The 15,174-nt window shown below is 40.3% G+C and overlaps 1 protein-coding gene across 2 annotated transcripts in view; it reads left to right on the forward strand.

The window, feature by feature from the left end:
- Positions 1 to 5,841: 5,841 nt before the first annotated feature.
- Positions 5,842 to 15,174, forward strand: part of LAMP2 (lysosomal associated membrane protein 2) — a 47,496-nt gene continuing 38,163 nt past the window's right edge. Inside the window, exon 1 of one of the 2 annotated variants that reach the window (XM_077144791.1) lies at positions 5,842 to 6,105. In XM_077144791.1, coding sequence (XP_077000906.1) covers positions 6,036 to 6,105 — 70 coding nt within the window. In that variant the 5' untranslated portion in view covers positions 5,842 to 6,035. The remainder of the gene's footprint in view (positions 6,106 to 15,174) is intronic. The other variant, XM_077144790.1, reaches the window with a different exon arrangement.

Genomic DNA, 15,174 nt, shown 5'->3' on the forward strand with positions numbered 1-15,174 from the left:
TTCCTCTGGTCTCTGATATATTGAAAAAGCTAGAATTACTACTACTACGAACAGTAATGGGTAATATTTGTTATGTGCTTTCTACATGCCACCACTTTCCATGTGCCTCATTTAATTCCTAACACAATCCTGTGTGATAGGCACTACTATTATCATTTCCATTTTATGGGTGATGAAAATGAGGCACAGAGAGTTAAGGCAATTTGGTCACATATCTGATAAACGGTGGAGGCTAGAATCTAGCCCTAGCAGCCCAACACCAGAGCTCTGACTCTCTACTACTACACTATAGTGCCCCTCTTTAAATGATGAAAGTCATGCACACAAGAAACCAATAAGCATTTTAACTTGACCCTCTTCTAAGAAGCAACTTCTAGCCATCAGCTGACATGTCCTTGTCTCCTGCAACTTAAGAGGACAAGAGGAGAGTCTTAATTTATGTGAAGAGAAGGAGATGAGATACACAAAGGGGGATGAAGTGACTTCTCTAGGGTCCCATGATAATTTGATGGCTTAATGGGTTCCAAAAATCCAGTTCAGGGTCACAAATGCTGGACCCTGCTTTGCTCTGGCCACACCAGCAACGTTTGGCTTCCAATTTTTGAGACAATGACCAAAGTCTTGATGGTTTATTAAAATTCCACTGTATTAATGGTTGTTCTGTGAGGCAGTTTCTGTATTAGCCACATGGTGATGCTGTAGACAGGTTTAGGGATTTGTTTGGAGAGGAGGGGGCTTAAGAGCATTTTTATAACTTATGGTGCATTTAAAAGAGTGAGATAAAGGTATATGACTTAAACATCTTCAAGCTATGTGACTAAATGAGAAAGCAAGTCATCAAACAATATGTAGAGCATGCTTCCATTTGTCTAAATTTTGCAGAGGATATAAATATATATGCTGGTACATGCATCATTTTTTTCCCTGGGATATTAAAAAAGGGTTACTTTGGGGTGTCAGACCAGGGGCCAGGGGAGGAGAGAGGATGCGTCCTTTTAATTTTATACCTTTTAAAAATTGATTGATTTTTTATGACTTGCACTCATTAATTTAAAAGTCATCATTGCAAAGGGTGCACGGGTAGTTCAGTGGTTAGAATGTCCGCCTTCCATGCGAGAGACCTGGGTTCGATTTCCAGACCATGCACCTAAAAAAAAAAAGTCCCTATTATTGCAAAAACAATCCATTTTTTAGTAAAATTTAAGTGATGCAGAAGTTAATAAAAATCCATCTTCCCCCACCTCTTAATCCCATTCCCCAGAGGATAGGTAATAATTTGGAACCTTCATACTTAAGAGTTTGGTCTCCAGACCAGCAGCATCCATATTGCCTGAGACGTTGTTAGAAATGCAGATTCTTATGCCACACTTCAGACCTATTCTAGTCAAATTGGTGGGGCCCAGCAATCTGTCTTCTAATAAACCTCCAAGTATTGTGATGCATGTTCAAGTTTGAGAAGCATTTCATTTAAGCAGAAGATTAAATCTTTGGGGCGGGGGAAGGTTGAGAACAATCCTGCTGGAAAAAAGCTAGCAACTCAAATTGCCATGTCTCCACTGACTCAGAGACCTCAAGCTCTAGGGTTGGCAGCCTCTTTAGCCTGCTGTGTCCTCTCCATGGGATTGAGCAATAGTCATCTTGTCCCAATGTGGAGGCATTATTTTGGAAAGAGGGAAATGCTAGAGGGAGAAAGGAAAAAGAAGAGTGTAGGAGAAACTAGAAGAAGGATAAGGGAGCAAAGGAAAGATAGGGATAGAGAGAGAATGCAAATCAAAAAAGAAAACGGTCATGTGGTGGAGAGTAGATGACACTAATTCATTTATTCAGTAAGCACTTTTATTCTGTTCTAAATCTCTGTACCTTTAAGTCCATTTCTTTCCCCCCGACCCCCACATTTTGTCGTCTATCGTTTACCAATTCTGATAGCATCATTCTTTCTTTATTGAGAAATCTTCACACACATAGAGCCTATCCATAGTATACATTCAATGGCTCACAATATCATCAAATAGTTGTGTATTCATCACCATGATCATTTTTAGAACATTTGCATCACTCCAGATAAAGAAATAAAAAGAAAAAAACTTATACATCCCATACCCCTTACCCCTTCCTCTCACTGACCACTAGTATTTCAATCTACTCCAATTTATTTTACCCTTTGTCCCCCCCTATTATTTATTTCTTTATTTATCTATATTTCTTACTCATCTGTCCAAACCCTGGATAAAAAGAGCATCACACACAAGGTTTTCACCATCACATGGTCACATTGCAAAAGCTATATCTTTTACAATTGTCTTCAAGAATCAAGGCTACTGGAACACAGTTCAACAGTTTCAGGTACTTCCCTCTAGCCACTACAATGCACCATAAATTAAACAGGGATGTCTGTATAATGCATAAGAATAACCTCCAGGATAACCTCTAGACTATGTTTGAAATCTCTCAGCCACTGAAATTTTATTTTGTTTCATTTCTCTCTTCCCTCTTTTGGTCAAGAAGGTTTTCTCATTCCCTTGATGCCAGGTTTCAACTCATCCTGACAGTCCTGTCCCACATTGTCAGGGAGATTTACACCACTGGGAATCATTTCCCATGTAGGAGGGATGGCAGTGAGTTTACCTGCTGAATTGGCTTAGAAAAAGAGGTCACATATGAGCAATCAAAGAGGTTCTCTGGGGGTGACTCTTAGGCATAATTATAAGTAGGCTTAGCTTATCCTTTGCAGGAATAAGCTTCATAGGGGTGAAACCCAAGATCAAGGGCTCAGTCTATTGAATTGGTTGTCCCCACTCCTTGTGAGAATATCAGCAATTCCCCAGATGGGGAAGTTTAATATTTCCTCCTTTCTCCCCAGTTCCCCAAGGGGACTTTGCAAATACTTTTTTAAAAAAAATATTTTTATTGTAAACCTTAACAAAGAAACATACAAACATTTTTTTTTGGGGGGGGGGTGGTGCATGGGCAGACTCTGGGAATCGAACCCGGGTCTCCAGCATGGCAGGTGAGAATTTTGCCACTGAGCCATTGTTGCACCACCACAAATATTTTTCAGACACAAACATTCTATACATGGTGAATAATCAATGGCTCACAATATCATCACAGTTATATATTTGTCACCATGATAATTTTTTTGAACATTTGCATCTCTCCAGGAAAAGAAGTAAAGAAAAAAGAAAAAACTCCATACTCCTTAACCCTCCCTCTCATTGGCCACTAGTATTTCGATCTACTCAATTTATGCAAATATTTTTAAATAATTCTTTCTTAAACCATTGTGTGTTATTAGGGAAGTTTTGCCAGTGATTCTCCTGCTCGTAGGCCTCAAAGCTATGAGATCTCAAAGCTGCTCAAAAGAGTCAGAATCTATCTATGGTGGTGGTCGGGAGTGGGGGAGTGGGGCTGAGGAGTTTGGCTCACTGGGGAAGCATGAGGTATGGTTAGGAGAAAAAATGTGCATAAGATCACCTGGGATGGGACCCAGAAGAATCAAAAATCAAGTCAACAGATGTGCTGCTTAGATCCCACAGGATCTAATGGACTTCTTCAAACTCCAATCCAACTATCACATATATATTTGCTTCAGTTACAAAAGAGCCTAGGAAGAACTCCTTCAACTTGGGAGGAGGTAATGGGAGATGATGCACAAAAAGGTGGCAGTTCTCACAGTGTTTTTTTTGGGGGGGGGCATTAAACAATTGTTAGGATGGAAACTCAGGTTAAACAAAGATTTGACAACTTTCAGCCTGTTATTCTGACAAAATACATACCATTTACCTACCACTTCCAAAACAATGTTCTGTCTCACAAAGGTGCCTGTTTCAGTCAAGGAACCAGCATTTGTTTTGGTCAGGGGGAAAGGTTGTGAGAAGCATTTAGCCTAAAAGTCTTCTCAAATTTCATTGTATTCTTTTTATTAGTAGTATAATTATTTGACCATAGCTGCAAGAAGTAAAGGGCAGCAATTCATTAAGCTGATACTTGTCTAGTTGGGACCCCATTTTGTTTCCTCACTTATTTTAAATAAATGAGCAATTACGCATATAGAATCCTAGAAATGTAACCTTAGAGATCATTTCTAGGCCCGTTAATATTGCCCATGGGAGCTTTGAGAAAAATACAATGCCCTGGACCAATCGAATCAGAATCTCTAGATGTGGGACCAAAGGACATCACTATTTTTAAAACTCCCCAAGTCATTCCAATATGTAGCCAGGATTACAAAATACACTAGTTTCACTACTTCATTCTACAGATGAGGAAAAAGAAGCTCTCAACGTTGACTGGTGTCTTGCCCTCAACTTCCCTGACTGCCAGTCCAATAATGTTCATTCCATGATGCTCTTTTGTCTCTTCTAAAAATTAGGGTTTTAATGAACATTAAAGTTATGCAATTTACAGATGAGCAAGAAGGGACAGAGCCCATCAGTAAGGATTTGTGGGGCACCTTCTGAGAGCGCACTTCAGTGATAGGTTCTCTGGAGACTGCTATACCCAGGATATAGCATTTTCCCTGGGGAAAATGGCCTTCTCAAATTGTCATATCTTATGGATGGTGGGAAAGACAAATGGCCTTCTTTTGCTAAAGGCAATGCCTAATAATGTATTGGATACTGGCCCAGCATGGGCAAGTCATTTGCTCAGGACTCAGTTTCTCTCATGATAGAAGATATTCATCACAGAGTTCTCACTTCCAAGAATTAATAACATTAAAGAAAATGATAGTGAGGGTAGATTAGTGTTTCTTAATATTTGAGAGTGGGACAGTCACAGGTGCCATTTGAAAACTAGTGAAAGCTACAAGCCTTCCCTGGTAAATGCACATACATAAACATTGCGTGTAATTTCTGGGGATTCATAGGCCACCCAACCAAGCCCATCCATAGATCCAGATCAAGATCTCCTGGACGAGATGATTTTGAAGCTGTACTTTAGTGTTTCTCAGAGTGTTGTCTGGGGACCACAGAATTCAGAATCACTTGGGGTGCTTGTTAGAAAAAACAAATAGATTCCTAGGATTTCCACAGACCTACTGTTTCAGAATCTCTGGCGGATGAGGTCTAGGAGTCTGCATGCTTAAATATATATATAGAGAGATGTTCGCCATTGGGAGACCCAGGTTTGACTCCCGGCCCATGCACTCTTCCCCCGTACACCACCCACCTCCCAAAATCCAACAAATGGTGCTGCAACAGGATACTCACATGGAAAAAGGACGAAATGTGACCCCAACCACACAGCATACGCACACACACAAAAAGATGTTCACCATACGTCTCTCTGGGCAATGGGATTATGGATGATCTTTATTTTTCCCGTTTTTCCTTTTATTTTACTACTCTTTATCATTTTCTTTCTGTCTTTAGTTAAAAAAAAATCACCTTTCCTGTTTCTGAGTGCAATTTCTCCATCTGAAAAACAGGGTGTTGTAACTAGGTGACCTGCACAGGCTACGTCCTACTCCTGTAGTCAGTGACTCCACTCTACCCGGTTAGCTTTCTTGCCCATGAAGAGCATAAACTGCATCGGTAATAATGTTATGTACAGAATAATCCTGTACTATTTTGCATGTGTTAGGTAGAGATGCCTAGCAATCGTTTCAACTCCAGCAGAATTATTCTCTTCTTCTTTAAAGAGCCAGCCTTAAACGATCTCCACTATCCTTATACCTCCTCCGCTCCCCGTCGGAAAAGTTCATCTTGGCTTTTCCTTAGCCTCAGAAAAGGCCGGCCGCGCCTATCTCTTAGGCGGGTAGGCACTGCCGTGAACCAAAAAGCCAGGGCGCGGTCGCCCGCCCTTCAGCCCCTACGTCACAGGCCTCGCGCAGCTTGCAAGGGCGAGGGTTGGCTGAAGAGCGGAAAGAGCCCTGCCCCTCAGTCTCATGACACGCACTTAAGCTCAGATTCCTGGTGCTCGCCGCGTTGGGGTCGGTGGTCCGCGGCTTGTAATCTTTGCTCCATCAACCCTTCGTCCGGTGTTGCGGCTGTAGTTGACTAGCGCCGCCTCCGCCGCCTCCTCTTTGTGGGATCATGGGGTGCCGAGGCCCTGGCTTCTTCCCGGTTCCGGGCTCGGGGCTTGTTGTGCTCGGACTCCTGCTGGGTGAGTTAATAGGGCCCGCTTGCTTAGTCTCTGAGCCAGGGCCCGGGGCGCAGTTCAAAGACCACAACCGAAAAGACCGGCCCAGGAGGTGGGGGTTGAGAGGCCGAATAGCTGATTCTGGGTGAAGGCGGTTGGCCCGGGAAGGCAATTAGTGATCTAGAGAAGAGGCCTTAGTGAGGGATGGCGGGTAAGAAGGGCCCACGAGAGTAAGAAGGGGCAAGTAAGGGTGGCGGACGCCAAGGGAGTAGGTAGGGAAGAGTGAGGCGGGAAGAAGAACGGGATACGAAGAGTAACTTGGGGAAGATACTAAGGAGTGAGCGTAGGGAGAGAGCGGTGCGTGCAGATGCTGGGGCGGCAGAGACGCTTTAGGGGAGGAGACTCCTGGTTTCCCAGGGTCAGGGAAGAGTTGTGAAGATGGTGGAAAGACTATGGAGTCCGGGAGAAAATTGGGGAGGGGAGAGACTGCCTGCGTGGAGCAGTTTGGGAGAAGAGTGTGCGTTGAGTGAAGGCTTGGGAGGAGGGGGCGGTGAGGGTGTTTTGTAGATAGGAGTTTGATATTCTGGATGAAGGGTGATTGGGGAAATGAGGAATGATGTTGGATTCCAGCTTGGTAGCCAGAGTTTTGAGGGGAGAGGAGCCTAAAGTGGTCAGGACAATTGAGGTGAGTAACTCTGGAGACTAAAGGAATGGGCGGGAATTCCTGTGGGAGTGAATATCTGACCTGGAGGTATTGAAAGTATTATTTTTCTACCAATTTTGCTACTTCGTCCCAGTCAGACCATGACAAAGAAATCCCCAGATGCTTCAGTTGGGAGGGCCTTCCAGGAAGTATCTACCTCCTTGCCTTCTGAGTCTCTTTTGTCTTCTCCCAGATCACACAACTGACCTTTTATTCCATTTTCTGACTGTGCTATAATCCAAGTAAGCAGTGGGTTCCTAAAAGCTCTAATGCCTGAAAGGTGAACTTTTACTTGAATGTCACTTCCTGACCCAGTTCATCCTATATTATTACTACTTACTGACTCTTTGGTTTGTGACCTAATAAAAGAACAAAAGGAACAGATCCAGATAGGAGTGGGAAAGAAATGAAATGGATATATTAGGGGTCTGAGAGGGAAGTGAGATGGATACATTTTTATAATTCACATTTCATTAGAATCAACTCAACATCCAAGAACAGTGGTTCCCAACCAGGTGATATTTGGCAATAACTCGAGACATTTTTGGTTGTCATTACTGGGATTGCTTCTAGCATCTAGTGGGTAGAGGCCAGCAATGCTGCTAAGCATTCACCAATGCAGGGCGGACCCTCACAAAAAAGAATTATCTGGCTCAAAATGTCATAGTGCCAAGGTTAAGGAGCCCTACGCTACTAGAACCATAGCATTGGGAGGCTTCTTCATTATCTAATTCATTGATTCTCAAAGACCTTACAGGGGATATGTGAGATCAAAACTATTTTCAGAATAACACTAAGAAGTTAATTGTCTTTCTTACTCTCATCCTCCCACTCTTGTGTACACTAGAGTTTTCCAGAGACAGCGTAATGTGTGGTGACGTCCCCACTGGGATGGTTTTGATGTTCATGTGTTTTATATATCTCTGTTTTAATTTTTAACATGGTAGATATCAGTAGCTATAAACTCACACAAACCATAGCTCTTTGAAGTCCCTAGTGGATGAGTATAGAGGGCTGCTGGCGCCAAAACTTTTGGGAACCCCTGATGCTGTCCAGCTGCCCATACAGTGCAGGAAACTCAACTGAAGGGGGTCTTTGAGGCTTTGCTTGAATAAGTAGGTTGAAGCCTAACTCTATTGTGAAGCACTTACTGAGGCCCGAGTGACCTAAGAGAGGACTGTTTACAACAGAAAGCACCTTATCAGTGACTGGAACACATCTGACCAAGGCATTTGTTAATCAGTAGTTCACTGCCAGTTGAACAGTGTACAAACGCAGTGTTATGTTTGGAGAAAGTAAAAGAAAAAAAATTAATAGTTGTCCCACTTGACTTTCATGTCATTAATTTTGTTTTGCTTTTAAAAGAAAGCTCTTTTGTTGGGCGGGCCGCGGTGGCTCAGCGGGCAAAGTGCTTGCCTGCTATGCCGGAGGACCTCGGTTCGATTCCCGGCCCCAGCCCATGTAAAGAACAAACAAACAAACAAAATACAATAAAACAAGAAAATGTTTAAAGATGTTTCCCTTTCTTCCTCCCTTCCTTCCTTCCATCCTTCCTTCCTTCTCTCTGTCTTTCCTTCCCTTCCTCCCTCTAAAAAAAAAAGAAAGCTCTTTTGTTTTTACAAAGGCAGGGCGTGCTTACTGCAGAAAAAAAATAGGCACAAATGCAGGAGACGTGGCTTCAATTGCTGGCCTAAGCACTTTCAAAAAAAAGTCAACAAATGGTGCTGTGATAACAGTATATTCACATGGAAAAAAATGAATTGTGACCCCCACTGCACAGCAGACAAACAAACAAACAAACAAAAAAACAGCATAAAAGAAACCATCAACTCATCTTTTTGCATTTATTGATTAGGACTAACTAGATTCATCCTTTGGAAGATTTCTAAGATTGACTGCCTTCACCTCCAAGTTCAGAACAGGATTTGAAGGAATAAAAGCTCATAATGTATCTAGATCAAATTTTAGAATGAAGTAGAGACCATAGGGCTGCTTTTTCTAACAGCTGCTTGTTCACTGTGGAACTCAAAAGTCCTCCCATGTGACTTTTTCTCTTAAGAATTTAGCAACTCTTCTGTTGCCTGGTGAATTTTGCAAGTTACTTTAATGTATCAAAATAGATAAGAATAGGTTTTTGAAAACTATAAATATTTGTATAGTACCTTCTATGTACCTACTACTGTGCCTGAGTAATGTAGAGGATACCAGTGGTTCTGTTCTGAATTTATAGTCTTATAGCAACTTGTACTCTAGCTGTGTCAGTTTCTGCTTTGCAGCTATGTAACTCTATCCCAGCTCCATTGGTAACTTTATAAAAATAGCTGCCTTAGAGTAAGTTTAGAAAAGAATTCTCAGTCTGTGTACTGGCCTTTTTCACAGAGATTAAATTATGCTGGTGCATTTATTTGAGTGACCAAAGAGCTGTCTGAAGAAAATCTATATGATTTAGAGAAATTATAAAGAGAAAGTCCTTTCATAACATCATTGTGATAGAGTGATGGACAAGACAGATGAGGTCCCTGCTTATTTTAGTGGGGGAAGACAGTCTAACAGGTAAACATTATAATAATATAAATATAAATTATGTATTATATGAATTAAGAATATATATAATAAATAAATATATAATTCCAGACTGTGACAAGCACTGTAAAGAAAATGGCACAGGTAATGAGGACGGAGAATGACAAGAAAGTAGGGACCAGTGATGGGGCATGACCATCCTTTACATTATGTAGTCAGAGGTTCTTTCTTTGTTGGGTGACGTTTGAACAGAGAACTGAGTGTTTGAAGCTAATTGGCCATCTGAGAGAAGAGGAGTAAATCTTTTCTTTCCCAAATTCCTAAGTTATTTCACTAACCCATTTTCCACTCTTTTTATCCACCCACCCCCCCAGTACTAGTTAGGTCTCCTCCATGATATTAATCTGTGAGAGCAGAGACCATCTTATGTGCTGTTATTTCCCATTGCTTACCTAGCACAGGGCCTGGTACATGATTAGCCCTTGGTAAATTATTGTTAAGGGTATTCATTGGTGGGCACTGTGCTTGTGATGGTGAACCAGACCAGTTTGGTCTCCTTTTTTTTCTGTGAACCTTAAATTATGTTTTGCCAAAAATTCTGTTGAGTCATTTGCCAACTTCGAGATCATTGCTTAAGCAGTACAAATGATCTACCAAAGTATAATCCCATATTATAATGCTAGCATCTTACCTACACCCCTTCAGATATATCTACCTAGTAGTGAAGGATTAACATGGAGAACGAGGAAGTCCTTGGTAAGAAGGAGAGTAAGATTTTCACAGAGAACGAGTATCTCCCCTTTGGAGGTGATCTAAAAGAGAGAAAGTAAGGGTTGAGATTTTTCTGTAGCCTTACCACATTTTGTTAAAATCATTACTTTGATTTCAAGTTCTACCAAAATTATTCTAGCTATAAAAGAGAGACTTGAAAGGATGTATCAATAGAGTATTAGTCATTGGTTCTCACATCTGATAGAATTATAGATAGTCACATATTTCCCATGAGTATAGTTTTCTTCCTCCATCTCCTTGAGTGGATTTTGCCTGCAATCAAGGATTATTTTGTAGCACTGTTAGTGACTTAAGTGATCCTTAGTACAGGAGGCCTGCTCTTCCTCCCGTGGTGACAGAAGCTTTACAATTGTAATTGCATATTAAAGAGATCAGAGATCCCCTCAGATCCAAAAGTACACTTTATGAATACTTGTTGGTATCCTGTTGTGCGTTGCAAAAGAAATCTGAAGGGCTGCCAAGCACTGCTCAGCAATAAACATTTTCCATTAGTTGAATAGTGTTGAACGTTATTTCCTTTCTCACTCCCTAAGCTTAAAAAATATTTTGTGGCTTAAAATCATGTTACTTTTCTATTTTAAGAGATTTTACCAAAAGCAAGAGTATAGGCAGCTGAATACAGTGAATGTACCTATATTAGGAATTGTAAATGAAGATCATTTAATCTGACTTGGGAAACCGATGGGAAAGTCATCATTCTGAATAGAATATTAAGAGTAAGTAGGTATTAAATGCCTGCGTCCTGTTTTAGGAGTTTGAGGTCAAGAGTCCATAACTTAGTCTGATGAAAGTAAACATCTATCTAAAAAGTTGGAAAGAATTCCTTTAGGTGCTGCCTTTTTTGGAAGAGAGGTATATGAATTGGAATCTCTAACTTGCTTGACAGAGTTCTTTTAGATCTGAAGGGTTTACATGCTTTTGAAGAATCTCTATTACAGAAATACATACTACAGTTCTTAGCAAGGTTAACTTTCCCAAAGTCTTACAGCTGGCAGGTTGGATTGCCTGGTTTGAATTCTGGCTCTTCAACTCCAGGCATTGGGCTCTTAATCACCTCATTATATTGTCTCTTAGATCATTGTCTTTTAAAAATTGTGGTAACATGTATAAAACACATAAAATTTGCCATTTTAGCCATTTTTAAATGTGCAGTCCAGGGATTGATTACATTACAATGCTGTGCTACCATCACCACTCTCCATTAATTTATCACCCCGAACAGAAATTCTGTACTCATTAAGCAATGCTCCCTATAACTACGCCTCCAATACACACATACACACAGAGACATACACTTGGTATCCTCTATTCTACTTTTTGATTCTCGATTTGTTTTATCACTATTATTGTGTTCTATCCCCTCCCTTTGTTTGCAAATATATATTTTTCAGCTACATTTTAGGTCAAATAGATTTGTAAAATCCTAGTCACCTTTTGCAGTATCATCCTTGAGGAAGTAAGCTTTGTGTTCTCAAAGAACCTGTAAATGACTTTTGTAAACAGGATTAAGAGGACATTTGAGTTTGAGAAAGTTGATTTTGTGGCATGCCTTTCCTTTTCTTTGGAGAATAAACTTTCAGCCCTATAACACTCTTGGATATATTCAGCTATGGAAATTTTTATGTTACAAAGTCTTTTTAGCAAAATGGTTGGCTATTCCAAAATTAAACAGCAATAAGAATGGAAATTCCTCGCTAGACATTTTTATCAAAGTGTAAATGTTTGATCTGTAAACTTATCTTATGGGAAAAGCATTATTCCTAGCTTGAGATCAATGTCTAAAATTGATTGAAGAGAAAGCTGACATGGGTTTTGAGGGAATATCCAGAAGACTGATAGATTTGGAAAAGCTAAAGGTTTGGCCTTTCTGTAATTACGTTAAGCTGTGTTTCAGGTCCTTACTGCAGGATATTGTTGCCTTGATGTAATCAGGCAGTATGGATTGAGAATCTACTATGTATTCGTCATTACCAGGAGTGATAGGAAATACAGGAAAATAATAGACATGGTTTCTTCCGTGACACCTGTGATGGGTGGCATTCATGTTAAAGACACACTCTTAGGGGCTGTTGTGTAGATAAGGTCAACTGCTTAAGAGAGCATATTAGAATTCAAGTAAGCAGGACAGACATTATCAAAAGGGAACCTTGAATCTGTCCATATATATATATATCACTCATTCACAAGCTTTGATCCTTTTTTATTAGTAACATATTACTTGCCATACACTTTAATTTACCATGGCACACCAATTTTTTTGTGAAGCAACAGTTAAAAACTGCTGTTTGGGCACTTATAGCAACAATAGGGGAGACAGGATTTATAGGTGTAAAGTAGCCTTGAATAATTCAGGATAGTATAAAATATATTGAAATGTAGAGATATGCGCTATGATTACTCTTCCAAGGTTTTGATAGTCAAGGGAAGCTTTGTGGAGAAATGGCCCCTGAAACCTGGGTACTGTTACCAGTGCAGGTTCTTAATGGCAAGCAACAAAAATAAAATCTGATTTTAAACAGAAAAGGAATTCATTAAAAAGATACATGCAAGCCCTTTGACCTCACAATTTCTTTCCTAAATATATACCCAACAGACACATAAACGTGTGTCAACCAGCATGTGCAGGAATGTTTACAACAGCGTTATTTGTAATAGAACTAAACTGGAAACTATCCAAGTGCCCAGCAACAATAACAGTTGAGTAGTGATGCGTTCACCCGATAAAAGAAAGCTATAGAGTGGTGAGAATTAAAAAACTGCAATTGCACACAGTAACATGGATAAATCTCACAGACAATATTGAGTGAAAGAAGCCAGACCCAAAAGAGGGTATAGTGAATGCTTTCAGTTATGTCAGGTTGAATAACAGGTAAACTAATCTATGCTGTTAGAAGTCAGAATAGTGGTTTATTCTTTGGGGGTCAGGTGTGCGATTAGTAACTGAAAAGGGAGCTTTGGGAATGCTCATAATATTCTGTTTCTTTGTCTGAGTACAGATTACAACAAGTGAGTTCAGTTAGTGAAAATTCTTTGGGCTTGTGTATTTGATGTTATGTGCAGTTTTCCTCACATAAGTTATACTGTCTACTTTAATGTATATATGTTGCACATCAATAAAATGTTTAATTTACAAAAGAAGTATGTTGCATAACATAATTACTGCAGCTCCTGGTTGCATGTCGCAAAGCCTGATTCAGTACCCTATAACATGGCATTGAGCTACACTATCACTGCTAAACATTCAACTGTCACTTGCACCACTGCCCACTGCTACTAGTTCTGCTGGCCTTGTGGCCTCAGAGCTTAGTCCTGCTGCAGCTCCTTCCACCTGAGGGCACTTGTTCCACTACTGGCTCCGTTCCTGGCTTCTTTGAATCCAAGCCTTCCTATTCAAAGCCTGTGGTGTATGCGTTTATTAGGTGGATATTAATTGCTGATCCCTAGGATCCAACATTTTCAGCTTTTATAGAGGGTGGTGATATCTGCCAGAAATTCTAACAAAGGGAGTGTGGTTCAGTTTTGGGGCAAAAAAGGAGGAAAATCCTTCAGGCGAACATTTAGATTAGTAGAAGAAAGTAAATTACAAGTTAGGAACAGTAGAAGCCAAGGGGTAGAGGTTGAATAGTGTATGGCATTTGAGTCCAGTGGAAACGAATTTAACTAGAATAAAGGGCGTGTTCTGGGAAAAAGATTTGAGGGAAGTTGAAGGAAGAGGGTGAGACAAGGTTAAGGATTACTTTGAAAACCCAGCAGAGGAATTTAAGTTTAATATTGGAATTTTGCAATCAGAAGGTTTTGAAGAAGAAAGTGTTCTAAGAGGAAGTGGCATTTAAGGACAGTCAATCTGGCAGCACTTTTAGGTACAGTTATTTAGTAACTGTAGTAATTTTGGAGCGGGAGGTGGGTTGGAAGTATAAATAAAAGGGAAAGGCTGGATTTAAGAAAGGATTTAAAGGGAAAATAGCAATAGAACTTTATGAAGAAAAAGCAGTAGAAGCGAATTTTTCAAACACTTGAGCCAGAGTAACTGTATGTCCTGCCTTTCATTTAGAGCTATAGAGGCTTAGTTTTAGTTTTGAAATAGTTGAGTTTGAGGTTACAGGCATTTGAGTAAAACTGGCCCCTCTGTGCAGTTGGAGATGTAGACTGGAAAGTGAAGTAAGCTCCAATTCTCAGGCAGAAAGGCTGTGAAAGGAATGGATGTAGGTTGGCAGGTAGATTATTTTTCATTTAACTCAGTTTAATTTAGTGATAACTTTGAACCCTGAACTATGCTTACTGCTTCATAGAGCTTCAGTTCTTCCACCTCAGGAAGAGGTTAATACTATTTTAAGCTGTTTTCATTCTGTTATTCTATGCTCTTTGGAAAGACAGTGATTTATATGTGTAATGTTTTTCTTGGTTATTTCTAATAGCTTTGAATGCTTTGGAATACAAAGTGAGGAATATGTTAAAGCTAGAGATGTTAACAGGATAGAGACCTACCATAAAAATGTCAACCTCCAGTTGATGAGAAAAATGATACGGTGGAGTTCTCAGCACCCAGTAAAGTGTGGCCTTGAATCAGTGATGGCAGCTCCGTTCCATATTTACTTGGAAAAGAATCATTGTAAAACCTACTTAGGCCTCACGAGATCTTTTTTAACCCCAGCCAGTACATTTAGTCACTGTCCATAACCACAAGCCTTTGTGTAATATTAGGTCTTAAAAAGGCAGCCGGATCTCCAGAGCGTAACGATAGGCTTTTGTGTACAACTTGAAAGCTGTTGCTGAGGCACACCTTCGTATTCCTCTTAGGACTTTATTCTCTGTAGTCTGTAGCATGTTCCTACTTGTAGATGATGCTGGATTGGCTCAGATTTCATTCAACTGAATGTTTCCTGCAGCTACCTTAACAGGAAACAGATCACCCCATGGGTAGTGTATGAAACTGAAGAAAATCCTTAGGTGGTTGCCCATTATTTATTCATCTGGTGTGATAGCTGGCATATGTTTTCCCCTCTGAATTACTGTTTTGAGTCCTTGGGCTCTTCAGTTTAATAGGTGATGTCTGTGTGTTTACCCTGGAGGAGTAG

The sequence above is a fragment of the Tamandua tetradactyla genome, chromosome X (genome assembly GCF_023851605.1).
Source record: "Tamandua tetradactyla isolate mTamTet1 chromosome X, mTamTet1.pri, whole genome shotgun sequence".
Taxonomy (NCBI): domain Eukaryota; kingdom Metazoa; phylum Chordata; class Mammalia; order Pilosa; family Myrmecophagidae; genus Tamandua; species Tamandua tetradactyla.